This window comes from Rhinoraja longicauda, chromosome 5 (assembly GCF_053455715.1).
Source record: "Rhinoraja longicauda isolate Sanriku21f chromosome 5, sRhiLon1.1, whole genome shotgun sequence".
In the NCBI taxonomy this organism is placed as follows: Eukaryota; Metazoa; Chordata; class Chondrichthyes; order Rajiformes; family Arhynchobatidae; genus Rhinoraja; species Rhinoraja longicauda.
This window is the reverse complement of record NC_135957.1, coordinates 70,702,086-70,722,129: the sequence shown is the minus strand read 5'-3', so window position 1 is coordinate 70,722,129 and position 20,044 is coordinate 70,702,086. Positions and strand designations below refer to the sequence as shown.

General features: G+C 39.8%; 1 protein-coding gene across 7 annotated transcripts in view; it reads right to left on the bottom strand.

Moving 5' to 3' along the window:
• The window catches only part of ahi1 (Abelson helper integration site 1), a 178,849-nt gene that overhangs the window by 92,681 nt on the left and 66,124 nt on the right, over positions 1-20,044 (bottom strand). For all 7 annotated transcript variants that reach the window (XM_078399760.1, XM_078399754.1, XM_078399757.1 and 4 more), the window contains 3 exons: positions 15,450-15,655; positions 10,362-10,413; positions 8,087-8,163 (listed from right to left, as the gene is read on the bottom strand). In XM_078399760.1, coding sequence (XP_078255886.1) covers positions 8,087-8,163; positions 10,362-10,413; positions 15,450-15,655 — 335 coding nt within the window. The remainder of the gene's footprint in view (positions 1-8,086; positions 8,164-10,361; positions 10,414-15,449; positions 15,656-20,044) is intronic.

Sequence of the window (20,044 nt, the reverse complement as noted above, 5' to 3'; positions counted from 1 at the left end):
AATTTTGCCCACTAATCTCATATGTGAGACCTTGTCGAAGGCTTTCTGAAAGTCAAGGTACACTGCATCCACCGGCTCTCCCCTGTCAATTTTCCTAATTACATCCTCAAAAAACTCCAGATTAGTCAAGTATGATTTCCCCTTCGTAAATCCATGATGACTTGGAACAATCCTGTTACTGCTATCCAAATGCTCCGCAATTTCGTCTTTTATAATTGACTCCAGCATCTTCCCCACCACTGATGTCAGACTAACTGGTCTATAATTTCCCGTTTTCTCTCTCCCTCCTTTCTTAAAAAGTGGGATAACATTAGCTACCCTCCAATCCACAGGAACTGATCCTGAATCTATAGAACATTGGAAAATGATCACCAATGCGTGCACAATTTCTAGAGCCACCTCCTTAAGTACCCTGGGATGCAGACCATCGGGCCCTGGGGATTTATCAGCCTTCAGTCCCATCAGTCTACCCAACACCATTTCCTGCCTAATGTGAATTTCCTTCAGTTCCTTCGTCACCCTAGGATCTCTGGCCACTAGAACATCTGGGAGATTGTTCACTACGGAAGACAGATCCAAAGTACCGGTTCAACTCGTCTGCCATTTCCTTGTTCCCCATAATAAATTCCCCTGCTTCTGTCTTCAAGGGACCCACATTTGCCTTGACTATTTTTTTCCTCTTCACATACCTAAAAAAGCTTTTACTATCCTCCTTTGTATTATTGGCTAGCCTACCCTCGTACCTCATCTTTTCTCCCCGTATTGCCTTTTTAGTTATCTTCTATTGCTCTTTAAAAGAGTCCCAATCCTCTGGCTTCCCACTCTTCTTTGCTATGTTATACTTCTTCTCTTTTATTTTTATGCTGTCCTTGACTTCCCTTGTCAGCCACGGGTGCCTCTTACTCCCCTTAGAATCTTTCCTCCTCTTTGGGATAAATTGATCCTGCAACTTCTGCATTATTCCCAGGAATACCTGCCATTGCTGTTCCACCGTCTTCCCTGCTAGGGCCTCCTTCCCGTCAAATCTGGCCAGCTCCTGTCTCATGCCTCTGTAATCCCCTTTGCTATACTGTAATACTGACACTTCCGATTTTCCCTCTCCCTCTCAATTTGTAGAGTAAAACATCATATTATGATCACTTCCTCCTAATGGATCTTTTACCTTGAGTTCCCTTATCAGATCAGGTTCATTACAAACACTAAATCCAGAATTGTCTGCTCCCTGGTAGGCTCCAGTACAAGCTGTTCTAAGAATACCTACTTTGATTATTGAATATTGATTATTGAGAAGACTATTTGCTATCCCTCTGCCAAAGACTATTCACCTGCAATTTCATCTTCTATTTGTGAACTCAATATTCCTACTGTCTGAATCCTGACAAGCAAATTCAAAGTTTCAATTCCTTGTCCCCCCTCCCCAATTGTCTCATCTCCTCCGGCAATATAATTTGCTGTACAATGGGGTTATTTTTTCCTCTTTCCAATGGTACTTTGTATCTTACTCTAAGCTAGCAGCCAGACCATTTTATTAACATTTCTCTCCATATTCAAAGGTCTCATCTAAAATCCTGCTGTTTATGTCTTGTTCACTGTGCACTCCTTCAATAGCAAGAATGTCCTTCCTCGAATTCGGAGAGCAAAACAGCACACAATATTCCAGGTGTGGTCTCACTAGGGCCCTGTACAACTGCAGAAGGACCTCTGCTCCTATACTCAACTCCTCCTGTTATGAAGGCCAACATGCCATTAACTTTCTTCACTGCCTGCTGTACCTGCATGCTTACTTTCAGTGACTGATGAACACGGACACCCAGATCTCTTTGTTCTTCCCCTTTTCCTAACTTGACACCATTCAGATAATAATCTACCTTCCTGTTCTTGCCACCAAAGTGGATAACCTCTCATTTATCCTCCTCACATAGCATCCTCCTCACACTGCCACCCAGCTTTGTGCAAATTTGTTAATGTTACTTTTAATCCCTTCATCTAAGTCATTAATGTATATTGTAAATAGCTGCGGTCCCAGCACCGAGCCTTGCGGTACCCCACTAGTCATTGCCTGCCATTCTGAAAGGGACCCTTTCTTTGTTCCCTACTCTTTGTTTCCTGTCTGCCAACTAATTTTCTATGCATGTTAATACCCTACCCCCAATACCATATGCTCTAATTTTGTCCACTAATCTCCTATGTGGGACCTTATCAAAGGCTTTCAGAAAGTCCAGGTACACTACATCCACTTGTTTGCTGCAAGTGGACTTTCATTCATCCCAAACCTGGTCAATGAAGTAAGATGGATTTCTTCTGCAACGTACTCTTGGTGAAATTCACGAGAGGGGCAGAAATACATTTTTGAATGGTGCAATATTTTAATAATTAATTAAAATTAGAATAATATTCTGAATAGAATTCAGTAAATTTATTAGCGCAAACCTGAGTAAAAACCAAACTGCTGAAGGAACCCATCGGGTCAGGCAATAACTCTGAAGGGAAATGGATAGCTGACGTTTTGGTTCAGGTTCCTTCTTCAGACTGATGGGGAAAAATGGGAGATAGCTGGCAGAGACATGAAGCAAGAACTGGCAAGTGATAGGTGGAGTCAGATGAAGAGTGGTTGACAGGCATGGGTCTGGTGGGGGAGAGATGGGTGGAGATATCAACCAAGTCTGGAATTGAAGTGGAGAAGACAAAAGGAGACAGATTTAGAATCTGATAGGGAAGGAAGATGGGGTGTGAAATGTAGAATTAGAGGGAGGGATAGTGGGTGGAAGGGAATTGTGGGGTGGGGTGGAAATAGGGAAGGATGGGAGACGAGCGGACGGGTGCATGGTTATGAGGGACTGGATAGATGACATGGGAGGCAGTGGAGGTGCCCAAGCCCCGTGGTAACTAACAATGGATGTCTGAAATATAGTTAATTACATAATTTATATATATTACGTATACAGGAGGAAAGAAGAGCTTTGGATGACTTTAAGTTCATGGACTTCGAATCAGAATAGCCATCCAAGTGAGTGAGGAACAAGACAAATCAACAGGTAACACAGTCATGGATGATAATTTCAGCTGCCAGGCTGTAGGACAGGTGAAAATCAGTTGACATTGCCAAGGTGGAAACAGAAAATCTCACAGATTTTTATATGTATATTAAAAACTAGAGAGTAACAAGGAAAAGGTAGGAACCACTCAAGGATAAAGTAGGGAATTTATGCTTGGAGTCAGAGGGCAAAGGAGTACTCTAGATATATATTCGCCAAGGAGGTGGTCATGAAGGATAGCAAGATTAGTGTGGGATATACCAATATGCTAGGGCAATTTCAGATCAAGGAGGTATTTGGGGGGGGGGGGGTCTCTTCAAAGACATTAAGATGGATAACTCACCAGAACCAGCACCAGGATCTATCCCATGTTATTGAGAGAGGCGAGAGAAGATTTCAGGAGCCGTGACAAAGATCATGTATCCTCTGCCACAGGCGAGGTTCCAAAGGACTAGACATTAGCCAATGTTGTTCCTTTGGAAGGCAAGTAGAGATAATCCAGAAAAGTATAGGCCAATGAGCCTCAGATCAGTGAAAGGGAAGAAATTGGAGAGTATGCTTTGAGATAGGACGTACTTGCATTTGGAACAGATTGGAATAATTACAGTCAGCAAGGCTTTTCCACAGCAGATAGACACAAAAAGCTGAAGTAACTCAGCAGGACAAGCAGCGTCTATGGAGAGAAAGAATGGGTGACGTTTCGGGTCGAGACCCTTCTTCAGAAGGTCTTCCACAGCAGGTCATATCTTGATTGAGTTTTTTGAGACAACAAAGGTGATTGGACAAGCTTGGATTATTGGACCACAGTTAAGATCAAAGAAGAATGCATGTTTCAACTACGTGAAATGCTGTAATCAAGTCAAGGAGGATAAAAAGAGATGGATGCCTTTAGTGATCAAACAGACTTCAGTGTGCAGGAAACAACTGCAGATGCTGGTTTAAATCGAAGGTAGACACAAAATGCTGGAGTAACTCAGTGGGACAGGCAGCATCTCTGGAGAGAAGGAATGCATGAACAGACTTCAGTGTTGTGGTAATGATTAAAATATAATTGGATTGTGTAATCATCAAAGATGAGGAGAAATTTATAAAGTTACAGTATTAGCCACATGTTCAATAACTTGAGAGGAAGGGGACTGGGAATTTGAGGATTGATTTATTTTTAAAGAGAATAGAAATGACGATGCATTCCCCGCACAATTTGGTATCTCAAGTTGTTAATCATTCCCAAGTTAGAAACCATGTTTTTAACTACATGTGGCAAATCAAATGTTCACGTACAGCTCCACAGTCAAATATAATTCTGCAGCAAATTTTCTTAAAAGATTTAGCATATAAAATACAGCATTAAACAAGTGCTTGACAACTTTTTTATTTTTGCTGCTTACAATGTTTCTTAAGAGAAGAAAATGGTAATAGAATATCACATTTTGTTTTCCATTTACTCATAAGTATTTCCATCTGAAGTTCTGGATTTTATGATATGCAAATTCCTCTTGGGATTAAGTAAATAAAATGAAGGAAAATTTACAGAAAAATGTGGTTATTTTTTAATATAGCAAATTCTGCTTGTATTGTGAAAACTGACACTTGAATATTTTCATAACGTGTGCATATCACTACATAAAGTTGGCCATGACAACTAAACTGCATTCAAGACAAGTCCTAAATTGTTTAACAGTATAAATGCATTTTGTCCTCATTGGATAAAAGAAGCTAATGTTTGATGGGGAAAAAAATGCCAAGTTCTATACAGAATACTTTGCATTTCTTATTTACAAAATGCAAATAATGTAAATGAACAAAGTCCAGAAAGGTAAAATTTCCATATTCGAACAATTTAGTTTAAAGTCTGACAGAATTAAATAAAGATTACTACTTTTCAAAAAAATAATATAGTTCATGTCTTTGCCTCATCATGCCAATTCCAAACTTTTGACCTGCAAAGGCAGATTTTAATTTGCATAAACTTGCAATTCAAATTTTCTGTAATCCTTTACCTGTTATCAGAGCAGTCTTTTACTAGTAGATATCTTACAGTTGACATTTATTGCCTCGGGGCTATTCCCTTTCCATCTCATTCAAATCATCCTTTTAATTCTAGAGCATAAACAATAATGAACAGAATTTCATGTACATTCATTCTGATGTAAACGCTTTATCAGCAAGATCTAGAAATGGGGTAGCACGCAGGCACAGCCTGTACAATTGCTGTTTCAGAGCTGGGTTCAATCCCCACCTTGTGTGCTGTTAGTATGGAGTTTACACATTCTGCCTTCAACTGCATAGGTTTCCTGCAGGTGCTCTGGTGCATAGGTGCTCTGGTTTTCTCCCTACATTCCAAAGATTTGCTGTTTGGTAGGTTTATTAGCCCTTGTTAATTGCCCATGTAGGTGGGCTATAGAATCTGGGGGGAGTTGATGGGAATTGCATCAGGATTAGCATAAATGAGAGCTTGATGCTTGGCGTGGACTGGGTAAGACAAATGGCCTGTTTCTGTGCTGTATGACTCTATGATTCCATGTTGTTTACAGCAAGCACTCATGATTGTCACCGTAGGAAATAAATCTTCTCTAAGAAAGACACACAGTGCTGGATTAACTCAGCAGGTCAGGCAGTATCTCAGTACAATATGGATAGGTGATGTTTTGGGTCATAATCCTTTTCCAGACCTGACCTGAAACGCCACCTGTCCATGTTCTCCAGATATGCTGCCTGACCGACTGAGTTACTCCAGCACTCTGTCTCCTTTTTGGTAAACCAGCATCTGTAGTCCCTTGTTTCTCCAAAGTTTTTTCCCTGTTGGTCAATATCTAACAAGGAATCAGTAAGAACTCAACAAGTGATTTCACATTAGATTAGTGAACTGATGGAAACCGATTAAACAAGATATAGTTGCACCAGTAAGTTCTACTCTATACAATGACTCCCAATAATCGTCCCTATCCCCCACCTCCCTAGGAAAAATAATACAGTATTGTAAAAACAATTATTTATGGTATCAGGGGTAGGAAAAAATAAGTTTATCCAAAAGTTCATAGTGAAGTATAGGTGGAGTCAATGGAAGGATGGGGGAACAACAGTGGGGGAAGGCTGTTTGTGAAATGGACGGCGTTCACAACTGTCTGCAATTTCCTGCAGTCTTGGGCAGAGAAGTTGCTATGCCATGCTGCAATGCATTTGGCCAGAATGTTTGCTGTGGTACATCTGTAGAAATCAGTCAGAGTTGTTTGAGACATGCCAAAATTCTTCAACCATCTGAGGAAGTACTGGCCACAGTGTTCTTTCTTGGCCATAGTGTTAGTGTGGTTGGACCAGAATAAATTATTGGTGACATTTACACTAAGGAACTTGAAGCTCTTGACCATCTCCATTTTACCATCATTGGAACATACTGGGGTGTACTCCTCTACGCTCGTGGAAGTTTTGAACCAGCTCCTTCACTTGGCTGACAATTATGTTATCGTCATTCTGCCAAGGTCTTGATATCCTTCCTGAATTCCATGTTGTCATTGTTTGAGATGCGGTCCACTATGGTGCAAACATCTGCAAACTTCTTAGTGAAGTTAGAGCAAAATTTGGCTGCAGTTGCGAGTGTAAGGAATATAGTATAGGGAACAAAGCCTTGCAGGGCACTGGTGTTGATAATTATCGTGGAGGAGTTGTAGTCTATCCTTGCTTATTGTGGTCTGTGGGTCAGGAGGTCAAGAATCCAATTACAGAGAAGGGTGCTGACTCCAAAGGTCCAGGAGCTTTTGAGATCAGTTTGGTTGGAATAATTATGTTGAAGGAGAAGCTAAATTCGATAAATAGGTATCAAACTTGTTATCCATATGTTCCAAGGATGAGGGTAGGGCCAGGGAGATGGCATCTGCCATGAACATGTTGCAAAGGTAGGTGGATTGCTGTGGTTCAAGGCTGTCTGTGAGACTAGAGTTAATATGCTCCATGACTAGCCTCTCAAAGCACTTCATGATGATGAATGTCAGAGCCATGAATATAAGCCATGTATGTTCATAAGTTCTAGGAACAGAATTAGTCCATTCGACTCAAGTCTCCGCCATTCAATCATGGCTGCTCTATCTTTCCCTCAACCTCATTCTCCTGCCTTTGCCCCATAACCCCCGACACCCTCCCTAATCAAGAATCTGTCAATCTCCACCTAGACTTGACCTCCACAGCCCTCTGTGGCAATGAATTCCACACTCGCCCTCAGACTACAGAAATTCCTCCTCATCACCTTTCTAAAGGTATATCCTTTTACTCTGAGGCTATGGCCTCTGGCCCTAGACTCTCCCACTTGTGAAACCATCCTCTCCACATTCACTCTATCCAGGTTACCTTATTTTTCTTTGGCACCAAAGATGGTAGTGGACTTCTAATAGCAGATGGAATCCTCAGATTGGAGAAGGGAGAGGTAATGATACCTTTGCCAACTTTTCCTCACAGTTCCTGAGAAGGTCAGGGCTCCATCCGAGCCAGTCGCTTTCCATGAGTTCACTCTTAGGCAGGCTAACCTGACGTCTGCAACGGTGATTAGTGGTACTGATGCACTTGAGAATTACGTGATTCCACTAACCTTCTGATCAACACTAGCAGAGAATGTATTGAGCTTGGTCGATTGGAGCCCTGATAGCTCTGTGATTATACCTATATTTGCTGCCCAGTCAGGTTCACCAGTCCTCTTTCAAAGATGGTGGCCTTCTTGATCTTTACAATTTTTGAGGATGGGGATATCCACAGAGCTTCCTCCTCCCATTAATGCCTTAGCTAACAACAATTGGAGGTGACATTTTTGATTGTTGATTTAGAGGCATACAAGATAGACTTAAAAATTAACTAAATGCTATTAGTTAAATTGTAGACACTTGAAAAAATAAGTTAAACCATCTTATAATTTAATACATATGAAACAAAAGCAATATTTTAAGATATCTTTCCCAGTCATGCTGGGATAAAGTGAATTGACTTTACATTGAGGACTGTGAAGCACTTCCTTATCATTTACAATTCAATATTTTAGCATCAGGCAATGTGTTATCAATACTTACACTGTTGAGGTAGGTATTGGCCTTTGAATCAAAACTAGAATTCCACTGCATATCCAAAGTCATCATGGAAGACATATCTATTGGATAAAAATAGAAAACCAGTTCTGCCATCATTTAAAATTATGGAATCATTGATAATAATAATAATAATAATGTATTACATTTATATAGTGCTTTTCATACACTCAAAGACGCTTTACAGGGATTTAAAGAACATAGGGAAGTGAATAAATAGATAAATAAGTAAACGAACAGAGAAAGGAGACAGAAGGTGAGGTGACCTTCAGTGGTTGAAGGCAGTACTGAACAGGTGAGACTTCAGTGATGTTTTGAATGTGGTGAGTGAGGAGGAGTCTCTGACGGTTTGGGGTAGTGAGTTCCATAGGGTGGGAGCAGCGATGGAGAAAGCCCTGTCCCCCCAAGATCTGAGTTTGGTCCGGAGGGGGGGGGGATAGGAGATTGGCAGCAGCAGAGCGGAGGGTGCAGGTGGGAGTGTGCCTGTGGAGGAGGTCAGTCAGGTAGGATGGGGCCAGGTTATGGAGGGCTTTGTAGGTCATGAGGAGGATTTTGTACTGGATTCTCTGGGGGATGGGGAGCCAGTGGAGTTTGTAAAGGACGGGGGTGATATGGTCACGGATCGGGGTGTGGGTGAGTAGACAGGCAGCGGAGTTTTGAATGTATTGAAGTTTACTGATGATTTTTGAAGGTGCGCCATAGAGGAGGCTGGTGCAGTAGTCCAGACGGGAGGTGATGAAGGCGTGGATGAGGGTTTCTGCAGCTGTGGAGGGTGGAAGAAGGCTGTCTTTGTGATGTGTTTGATGTGTTTGTCGAAGGAGAGGGTTTGATCAAAGATGATTCCAAGATTCCGGATGTGAGGGGAGGTGGATACTGGGAGACCATCAATATTGAGGATGAAGTTTTGGGTGGATTTGGTTTTGATAGGTTTTGTGATTATTTAAACTTAAACTTAGAATAATGTGTAACTAAATGAGCCCCAGATACTCTTGCTCAGAATTTTTTTTAAAGATGTATAGATTGGCACTTGCTAATAATGCATTAAAATAATGCAGTAACTCTGTTGCATACAGATTATCATATGGAAACAGGATATTTGGCTCAATCTGTTTATGTTGATGTTTATCATTGTAAATAATTATAAATAAAAAGTTTGAACATATCTGCATGCAACTTCCTTTTATCAATAGGTTGTCTTCTTCCCAATTCTCTAACTTCTATTTTTCCTTTGGTTTTATTCAATCCTCTTCCATTAAAATATAAACTTTTCTTATCCAATTTCTTTCTGCCTTCTGGATCTGGTTAATATCAAAAAAGCTGTACTCTTATCAGGCTGATAAAGTTTTATTTAATAATACTTCAGAGTGTGGGTATCATTGCAAATCTATCATTATTACCCATCCTTAAATACTCAACAGAGTGGCTTGCATGTCATTTGGGAGGATATTTGAGAATCAACACCATTGTCAGGGATGAGAAGTCACATACTGGTCAAACTCGGGAAGGATAGCAGATTTGCTCTCCTGAAAGACTAGGTTAGTTTTCAAAACAATCTACTAATTTCAGGGTTTTCATTGCTAAATTTGTTTTCTTTATGTTACAGATTATTATCAGGCCATTAGGGTGAGTTTTGAAGTCAGGTCCCTGGAATTTTATTTGAGGCCTATGTTACCTGTCTCATACCTTTAAAACTGCATTACCAAACGCCTCTTTGGAAATTTATTTCTGCCTAACAGATAGCAAAGGCTGCTTTGCAATTCACCATAAACCTATCCAGTCCCAGTGTCAGTGTCAGATAAACTGGCCCTTTAGTTATAATAAAAATGCGGCACGGTGGCGCAGCGGTAGAGTTGCTGCCTTACAGCGAGTGCAGCGCCGGAGACTCAGGTTCGATCCTGACTACGGGCGCCGTCTGTACGGAGTTTGTACGTTCTCCCCATGACCTGCGTGGGTTTTCTCCGAGATCTTCGGTTTCCTCCCGCACTCCAAAGACGTACAGGTAAGTAGGTTAATTGGCTGGGCAAATGTAAAAATTGTCCCTAGTGGGTGTAGGATAGTGTTAGTGTGCGGGGATCGCTGGGCGGCGCGGACCCGGTGGGCCGAAGGGCCTGTTTCTGCGCTGTATCTCTAAATCTAAATCTAATAAAAGTATATCTAAAAGGTATCTAATGACTCCACCAAACTACTACAGATACTGGAAAAATGAAATAAAATCAGGATGTGGAGGAAATAAAAATAAGCCTTCTGAAAATGTACACACCTGGTTGAACTAGATAATGGTCCCTTTGCGTGGTGCTCTGTGGCAGTGATTCCTACAATAAATGAGATTCAGATATTACTATTAGGAACAATTTTAACATCAGGTAACCACATTTTATTTGTTATCGTCCATAGTGCTGCAACTTGTGGGAGCCAGTCACACCTTAAAAAGGAAGACTGTTCACCTTATCTTTCTAATCTTGCATAATACTCTATGTTTCCACCAGCTCATCATGACATTACCAAAATAGATGAATATCATATGTCCAAATTATATTGCAATGAAATATTATATTTCCTGGATTTGGCAACATATATATTCTTAAAACTACATCCCTCAAATATTATTGATTGAGGAGGAAAACATATCCAAACAAACAGCAAGGAAACAGAGAGCAAAGGAAATCAAGGTGATAACTCAAAATCATTCAGAACAATTGTTTCTATATTCTGTCAGCAAATACACAAAGGAAGATCACAGAGAAGGAAAAGACCGGACTTACGAAATAAATGAATGACTTGAAGTTGAAATACATGTAAACAAAAGAGTTATGGAACAGAAAAATTACATTGATACTTGTACAAATTATCAAGCTGTATTATAAAGGCTGTAAAACTGATATGATATTCAGTTAAATGAGTGGATCTATGCGCATAAGGCAAGTTGATCTGTGAAATAAGGAATACTCTGACAACCATATCCAGAAATCTTTTCATCAGCCAACATCTACTTTCTTCCATAATCTGTATATCCCTCTCCAGAAGCCATCTATAACATTTAATCTGGACTTCAGGATACCATGTGACTTAAAGTCAAATTAGGCCAAAGGAATGTTCTTCTGATTATACTTCAAAGCTGAATTCCCATTTGAAGGGGGATTGCAGAAATCAAAAACTTTGAATATACGCTGGAGGGAAAGTGTCAAAATTCACCAGAGAATTCTCCATAACGACAATATACTTTGCTTACCATGCATCGGGTATGATAGGTTCACAGAACTTTGATGAATTACTATTTAAATAATTTGAAGAGGCAACCAGGCCATTAAAGACTATCAGTGTAAAGGTGTGAATGATAAAAAGGTTCATCAGCAGAGGATACGAAATAAATGAGTGACTTGAGATTGAAATATATATGGTCCTAGTGATGGAAAAAAAGGATGAAACCGTTGAATCTAATAAAAGCAACTAAGTTTATGTTCATTTTTGGCCAAATTCCAAGGAGCCGGAACAAAACTGGTTGAGTGAAATAGCAGTCTATGTTATACTTTATACTGCTATGCTAGCACAGTGACATCACAAAGAAAATTATATTAAAAAATATTAGATACACAAAGGAGTTAGAAAAATATTCAAAGTATCATTCTAGCATGAAATCTCCACTTTATTTAGGATTCATAAATACATTACAATTCACACATTAAAACAATTGTAAATATAAATTTCTAACAATCTTAAGTACTCAATATTCTGGAGGTGACAATATTCTCCGACCGCATCTGTTTGAATAAATCTCAATGACCCCCTGTCAATTGACACCCCCTCACCTCCACGCACACAACAGGTGCACTATCTATGGATATTTCTGTTAATAGTATCAGCACACGGTAATTCACCATCTTGTTGCCCCCGAAGCCTTCTTAACAATTGCTTCCATTGAGAATGTAATGCAATTTTTTTTATGGAAAGTAGCTCAACTTGGCAAGATTCCCTTGATTCCACCCACAGGGTGAATGCACCTGGGCAAAGACTTCACAAATCAGGAACACCTGGCTTTCACAAGCTTCAAAAAAACAAATGCTGTTAAAAATATAGATGGCCTTCTCCTTAGTAATAAAGTAGGTCTTGAATAACTAAACAATTCTGATTGCTGCATAACAGTGCTACTGGTGAAATAATTAAACCGCTGAAGAGCACACTAGTTTTAATTCAGCACACAAAAAATGAAAATTAAAACATACATCTAATTATAATAAATTTCTTCTAAATCGCTCTCTGCTTATATTTTGTTATAAATACACTTTTCCTCACTTCCAGTTTTCTGATATTTTTATTATCATCTTTTAAATACATTTTAAATGAACTTTCTACCTATCTGATTCAATTTTTTAAACTATCCCATTAACTGGATTATATTTTCCAGACCCTGGTCTAGGATCCTTTCAACACCATGCATGCAGAAAATTGAAGGCCCATTTCTGCTGACTTTTCCCAGTGGCTCCAAATGCAACGACCTCATTTAGTCTCAGAAACTCTGAAACAAAAGCAAGTTCACAACTTCTATGCATGCTCTGTGAAAGAGGTTTGGGATTTACTAACAAATTTGCAGAGCTGAGATCGTGTCAGCTTGTTCCATCGGTAGATTTCACGTGTAGTTCAGACTTACTGAGCTCACTGTTTAGAACACATGCAAAGTCAAATCAGGCAAAGTATCTGAGACTTCATTGACTTCAAAGGGGATTGTATGGAAAAGATTCAGAATTAGACGTAAATCTCACTGAAATAATTGAAAACAATTAATTGTGGACTGAATGAAGAGTCTTGATGCTTTTATTTAATTGAAGCGAGCAAGTTTAAATATATTTAAATGTTTCAAGTGTGCAGATGCTTATTTTACCAAATATTTTTTTTTAAATATTAAAAATTATATTTTTTATTTTTCACAAGTGAATGTCATACACGTATATTTAATTTCAGTGAAACTTTGCTGACCCAGTAAACCTTTGAGAAAATCCTCTGCTTGACAACTCTACTCTGCAAGCACAGTCAAGCACTTATAATGCCCTATGCTGCACTGTGCTAGGCCTCTTGATCAAGTATTCTTCTTCTGTATTTGTATTTGTAAAATGATGACATTTTCCATCTGATCTAGCCTTAAATCTGCTTTGATTTTGACTTTTGTGACCATTTTTCTGCCACATTTTCTATGGATATATTTGTTTGTTTTCTCTTTCAGAATTCCTCATTTTACTAGTCTAAGCAAATACCCCTCCCCCCATGTTTTTAATCACAGGTAACTGGGATTCTTCATTGAATGCTCCTTCTGCTATTTCATTCAAATATCTAAATCTACATTAATCCCCTCCATCTGTGACCATTAAGGTTCCTTGTCCTCAGCTATTTCAAAGCTCTTGTCAAACTGAAATGCCCATTAGAACTGAATGGCTGGCTTATCTACAAACATTCTTAATGTCAGTGAGGCAGGACTGCTTATGTAAAATGCCATATATTTTTGTTCTGAAGTACAGCTAAATACTTGTGTAAATATGTTTGCGTTTATTTTTATATTTCTTACATTATAGCCACAGCAATATCTTAAAAGCAGTTACTGGCTAATAACTGGTTTGGAATGTCCTGGGGTCATGAAAGATGCTATACAATTGTTTAATACATGTATGATTATTCCAATTTATGTTAACATGTTGTCCTTTTGGAATAATAAGGTGTATACAGATGTATACAAGTATGCTACATCCAAATGATACTATTTAAGATGCATAGGATAATCATATCCATCCTGGGGGCAGAGTTGGATTCATGGGAGGTGGTCTTGGAGGGGAGGATGCACCTCAAACTGCAGAGCATCTTGGACCACCTCCATGACCCACTGGTCAACCTGAGGAGAACCTTCAGCAACAGACTGGTTCCACCAAGATGCAGTACAGAATGCCACAGGAGATTTTTTTCCCTGTGGCTATCAAACTATACAACTCCCCCCCTCCCCCTTCTTTTGTGGGATAGACTGACCCCACCCTCCCCAATCTTTGCACATCTTTCCACTCGTCACATTAATTTCATGTTTCATGTATCTTGTGTTTTATGACTGTTGGCAGCTCAATTTCCCTCCTGGGATAAATAATTAAAATTCTATCGTATCGTATTGTATTTAGAATATTCCTATCAAACAGCATTTCCTGATTGAGCATTCCCTGATTGATATCCCAATTCCCCACATCTGGTCTCCAGAACTGAATTCTTCCTTAAGTCCTGATTCCATTATTATTCACTGTCCAGTTTGCCCTGGTCTAAGCTTTCACTTAATCATGCATCCCCAGACAAAATAAAACACGGACAGAACACTGAACAGAGTATTTCTGAAATCTAAAAAGGAATTTTAGGCTAACACATTCAAGAGGCCTCTTGATTGGCACATGGATATTTTGGGAATGGAGGAATATGGATTACGTGCAAGGAGATTAGTTTATCTCGGCATCATGTTCAGCACCAAAATTGTGGACAAGGGGGCCTTTTCCTATGCTGTACGTTTCTATATTCTGTGTTCCACTCTTTGCCCATTTTTACAAGCATATATATTTTTTAAAGGGGTGTGAAATTACCCCTTTACGTTACTGACAAGCAACCGCATCAATATGGTTAAGGAGGCATATGGTATGCTTGTCTTCATTGCTAGGGGCATTGAATCTAAGAGTTAGGAAGTCATGATGCAGCTCGAAAGGAAGTTAGGCTGCATTTGGAGTACTGCGTGCAGTTCTGGTGACCCATTACAGGAAAGATGTGGAGGCTTTGGAGAGAGCACAGAGGTGGTTTACCAGAATGCTGCCTGCATTAGAGGGTTTCAGCTCGAAGGAGAGATTGGATAGACTTGGATTGTTTTCTCTGGAACATCAGAGGTTGAGGGAAGACTCAATAGATATATATAAAATTATAAGAGGCATGGATAGGATAGACAGTCAGAACCTTTTACCCAGGGTAAAAATGTCCAACACTCGAGGGCATAGCTATAATGTGAGATGGGGAAAGTTAAATGTAGCAGGGCAAGTTTTTGTTTTACACAAAGAGTGGCGTGGGCCTGGATGCACTCCCAGGGGTGCTGGTGGAGGTAGATGCGATAGTGGTGTTTAAGAGGCTTTTGGATAGCCACGTGGAAGTGGATATGGATCATGTACATGCAGATGAGATCAGTTTAACTTGGCATCATGTTCAGCACAAAATTTGTGGGTCAAAGGGCCTGTTCCTGTGCTGTACAGTTCTATGTTAATATTGTGGTACATTCACTAAAAGTAAAATTCAATGAAATGCAGTAAAATTTGTTTTTTCTTTATCTGCAGTTTTCACAAATGGCACATACCAAAACAGAGTCCAGCCTTTGTTTAACGTTATGCATCTTCACGGACATCCTGGATGAAAGATTAAATGAGGAAAGAGAAGCATCATATGCAGTCCGATTATCAAAACTGCTGCAAAGAATCTTGGGTCCTTTTGGTGTGGATGTAGTTGTAGATATTAAATTTGGTCCGGAGACATGTTTCATAGTTTCAGCTTCCATTTGCGCAACTAGGACAAATGAAAAATATATGACAAATAACCACCATTTCATGCAGTGCTTTAAACATTAGCATTACACTAAAGAAAATAATAATTGTAATAATTGTAGCAGGAAAGAGATCTATAATCCAAAATACAGATCTGAAATGGGAAATATTACAATAAAAATGCAATGCTATTTACCACTACTTATAGAAACAATTTTAATGGAATACAATATATATATTTTTTTTCTAAAGATAGTATACAAAGTTAAAGATGCAAAACAGTCTTTTTTGCCAAAAACTGTTATTAAATTTCACTTCTTTAATGTCATGTTTTTGATCACTGTGATTGGCAAAGTCATGTTGCACTTTCTTTGTATGCAGAAACAGGCAGTTGACTGAATTACGGCTCCTACTGATTCTTTACAGAACAGCAAGGTGACTGCAATGAGGAATTCCCTTCTGGACAACGATTCCAGAGTGATTAATAAACAACATTACAAAAAAAAAAGGCTCAAAGGTTGTTTTTATAGTAAATTTTGCTGCATTGTAATTTACAAGCGTTAGAATATTTTGAGATAGACCATTGACAAATGACAATTACAAAAATATTAAAATGGTCAGCGAAAGGAGAAACAGAAAAACTCAAAAAAACTCAACTGGTCAGCAGCATCTACTGAAAGAGAAACAGAATACCTGTAGACATACTGAAGTGTCAGTGACCTGAAATTTTAAATGCTTAATTTTTCTCAAAGACGCTGCCTGATCCACCCAAGTTCTTCCAGCATTTTCTGTTTCAAACAACAAATTTCATTTACATAGAACCCATAATGTAACAAAAATGCCCCAAGACATTTAGTAATAACCTTCACAAAAATAGGAAATTAGGATGGATGACCAAAGGGTGGGTTAAAGAGGAAGAGTTCTCATAACGTAAATACCTAACTTAATGAAAATGAACATAATGAAACTGTAATCCTTGGAAATCTGAAATAAAAGCATAAACTGCTGGAAATACTCAGCAGGTCAGGCAACATTGTGGAATAGAAACTGCCTCACACCATTCCTTTCAACTTTCTCTCTCTCACTTTAAAGCTAATAAGACTGATTATCTATCCTTTCTATGCAAGTTTATACAATTATATCAGTTCTCCCCTCAGCCTACGATGCTCCAGAGAAAACAATCCAAGTTTGTCCAAACTTTTCTTATAGCTAATACTCTCTAATCCAGACAACATCTTGGTGAACCTCGTAGGCACACACCATTGATTTTTTTCCAGCATTTTCTATTGTTATTTCAGATCTCCAGCATCTGGAACTATCTGATTTTGAACTGCATATGCTACTCTTGCTTAGGGCATTTGCAACTCTTTGTCCAGGTCAGGCTAACCTGCCGAGAATCACTAGATTTCCCCTGTCATGCAAGATTGGGCACATCACTAGAAAGAAGAGTATTAATTTACAATTACTTGTTGCTTCTGCTCAATCTGGCACCTGGTCGGTTTCCATGCAGAACTGAAACTCGAAGCCTGACAGCAGCTGCAGGAATCAAACATTGGCAGCATGGTAATCAGAACTACCATCAGGCTAATGCTCATTCAGTTCAATTCCTTCAAAACATACTTTTTTTTTCAAGAAAAGACAGTGCTGGAGTAAATCACTGGGTCAGGCAGCATCTCTGGAGAACATTTCCGAAACATTGCCTATGTTCTTCAGAGATGCTGCCTAACCTACTGAATAACTCTAGCACTTGTCTTCTTTTGTCAACCAGCACCTGCAGTATTTTGTCTCTACAATTTTTCAAGGCTGTACATCAATGGTCATCAACAAATGCCTACGCTGGACAGGGTGCAAGATGATAAACACCAATTTTTTTTGGAATATCTCAGTGGGTCAAGCAGCATCTCTGGGGAAAATGAATAGTTGACATTTCAGGTCGGAACCCTTCTTCAGGCTGATCTTTTTTATAAACCAGCATCTGCAGTTCCTTTTTATTACATGTAATCAATGAAGAAGGGTCTTGACCTGAAACATCACCTATTCATTCCCTCTAGGTTAGAGTAGCACAGTGGTGAAGTGAGTAGTCTCACAGTGCCAGAGACCTGGGTTCATCTGACCTCGACTGCCGTGGGTGTGGAGTTTTTGCACGTTCCCCCTGTGACCGCGTTGGTTTCCCCTGAGTGTTCTAGTTCCCTCCCACCTCCCAAAGACATGTGGGTTTGTAGGTTAATTGGCCTCTGTTAATTTCCCCTACTGTGTAGGGAGTCAAAGAGAAAGTGAGATAACAGAACAAGTGTGAACGGGTGTTTGATGGTCAGCGTGGACTCGGTGGGCCAAAGTACCTGTTTCCATGCTATATATCTAAACAAAACAATTTTGCTTTGGTAGCTTACAACCTAACGGTATGAATATTGAATTCTCCAATTTTAGGTAACTAATCCACACATAACCTTTTTATTGCTGCTTCCCCCCCCCCCCCCCCCCCCCATTTCCCTGTGCCCCACATGGACTCAAACCGATTTCTCCCTTTCTTCCTATATTCCTTCCTCTGGCCTCACAATTCGCACTTCTATCCTTATCTCACACCTTTTGTCTTTTCATCTCCAGCCTTTGTCCAACCTCCTAAAAAAGTGTTAAAGTAAAGCAAATGGGTAGATGCCACCGTTAAGAACAGGACTGTTATATTCGTTGCAAAAAGGATTGGAGTACATGATTTCAGCAATGCATTTAATAAGGTTCTGCATCGTAGGCTACTCTGGAGTTAGATCACATCAGTTGGAGTATTGAGTATAGTTGACAGGTTACATTACAGTTGTACAAGACATTGGTGAAGCCACACTTAAGAGTATTGTGTTCACGTTTGGTCAACCTGTTATAGGAAAGATGTTGTTAAGCCAGAAAGGATGCAAAGAAGATTTACAGGGATGTTGCCAAGGGCCAGAGGTTGATTCAGAGGTTGAGAAGGGCAGTACTGTATTCCTTGGAGCACAGCAACACGAGTTGTGATCTTGTAAGATCATGAGAGAAATAGATAGAGTAAATGCACAATAAGAGTTTTTTTAACCAGAGTAGGGGAATCAAGAACCACACAAGTTTTAGATGAGGGGGCAAAGATTTATTAAGAACCTGAGGGGCAACTTTTTTTGTACACAAAGATATATGGAATGAGCAGTCAGAGAAGGTAGTTGAGGCAAGTACTATCGCAACTTTTTAAAAAACATTTGGACACATACATTGATAGATTTAAAAAGGGGTGGGTCAAATTCAGGCAGGTGGGACTAGCATAGATGTCCCATCTATGCTAGTCCCACCTGCCTGAATTTGATCCACACCCTTTTTAAACCTATCCACATCTATGAGCAAAGAGGTCCTTCTGCAGTTGTACAGGGCCCTGGTGAGACCACATCTGGAGTATTGTGTGGAGTTTTGGTCTCCAAATTTGAGGAAGGACATTCTTGCTACTGAGGGAGTGCAGCGTAAGTTCACGAGGTTAATTCCTGGGATGGCTGGACTGTCATATGTGGAAAGAATGGAGTGACTGGGCTTGTCCACACTGGAATTTCAAAGGATGAGAGGGGATCTTATTGAAACATAAGATTATTAAGGGATTGGACATGCTAGAGGCAGGAAACATGTTCCCGATGTTGGGGGAGTGCAGAACCAGGGGCCACAGTTTAAAAATAAAGGGTAGGCCATTTAGAACGGAGATGAGGAAAAACGTTTTCACCCAGACAGTTGTGAATCTGTGGAATTATCTGCCTCAGAAGGAAGTGGAGGCCGATTCTCTGGATGCTTTCAAGAGAGAGTTAGATAGAGCTCTTAAAGATAACGGAGTCAAGGGATATGGGGAGAAGGCAGAAACGGGGTTTTGATTGTGGATGATCAGCCATGATCGCAGTGAATGGCGGCGCTGGCTCAAAGGGTCGAATGACCTACTCCTGCACCTATTGTCTATTGACATGTTGGTCGGCGAGGGCAATTTGAGCCGAAGGACCTGTTTCCACACTGTAGGACTTAATGACCCTATGATTCTACAGGAGCAAGGATGGCTTGCTATGTAAGAAAACCCTTGTTAAAACCATAGCAGGAACATTCTGTGGTGTTTTGATCTCCTAACTCAAGAAATGATATGTTTGCTGTGGTGAGAGTGCAGTGAAGACTATATTGACTAGCTTTGCCATGGTTCATCACGCCGTAGAAAAATAAGATATAACTGGAATTCTCAGGAGTGGGGGGTAAGCAAACTGGTGACAGGGAGGATATTTCTCCTGGCTGTGGTATCTGGAACAAAAGTGGTCATCGTCTCAGGTTATAGGTCAAGCTGCTTAGAATAGACACAGAAACTTCTGCATTCAATGGGCAAAATTCACAACCACAGAGGACTTTGTAGGCCAAATCGCTAAACTTTTGCAGT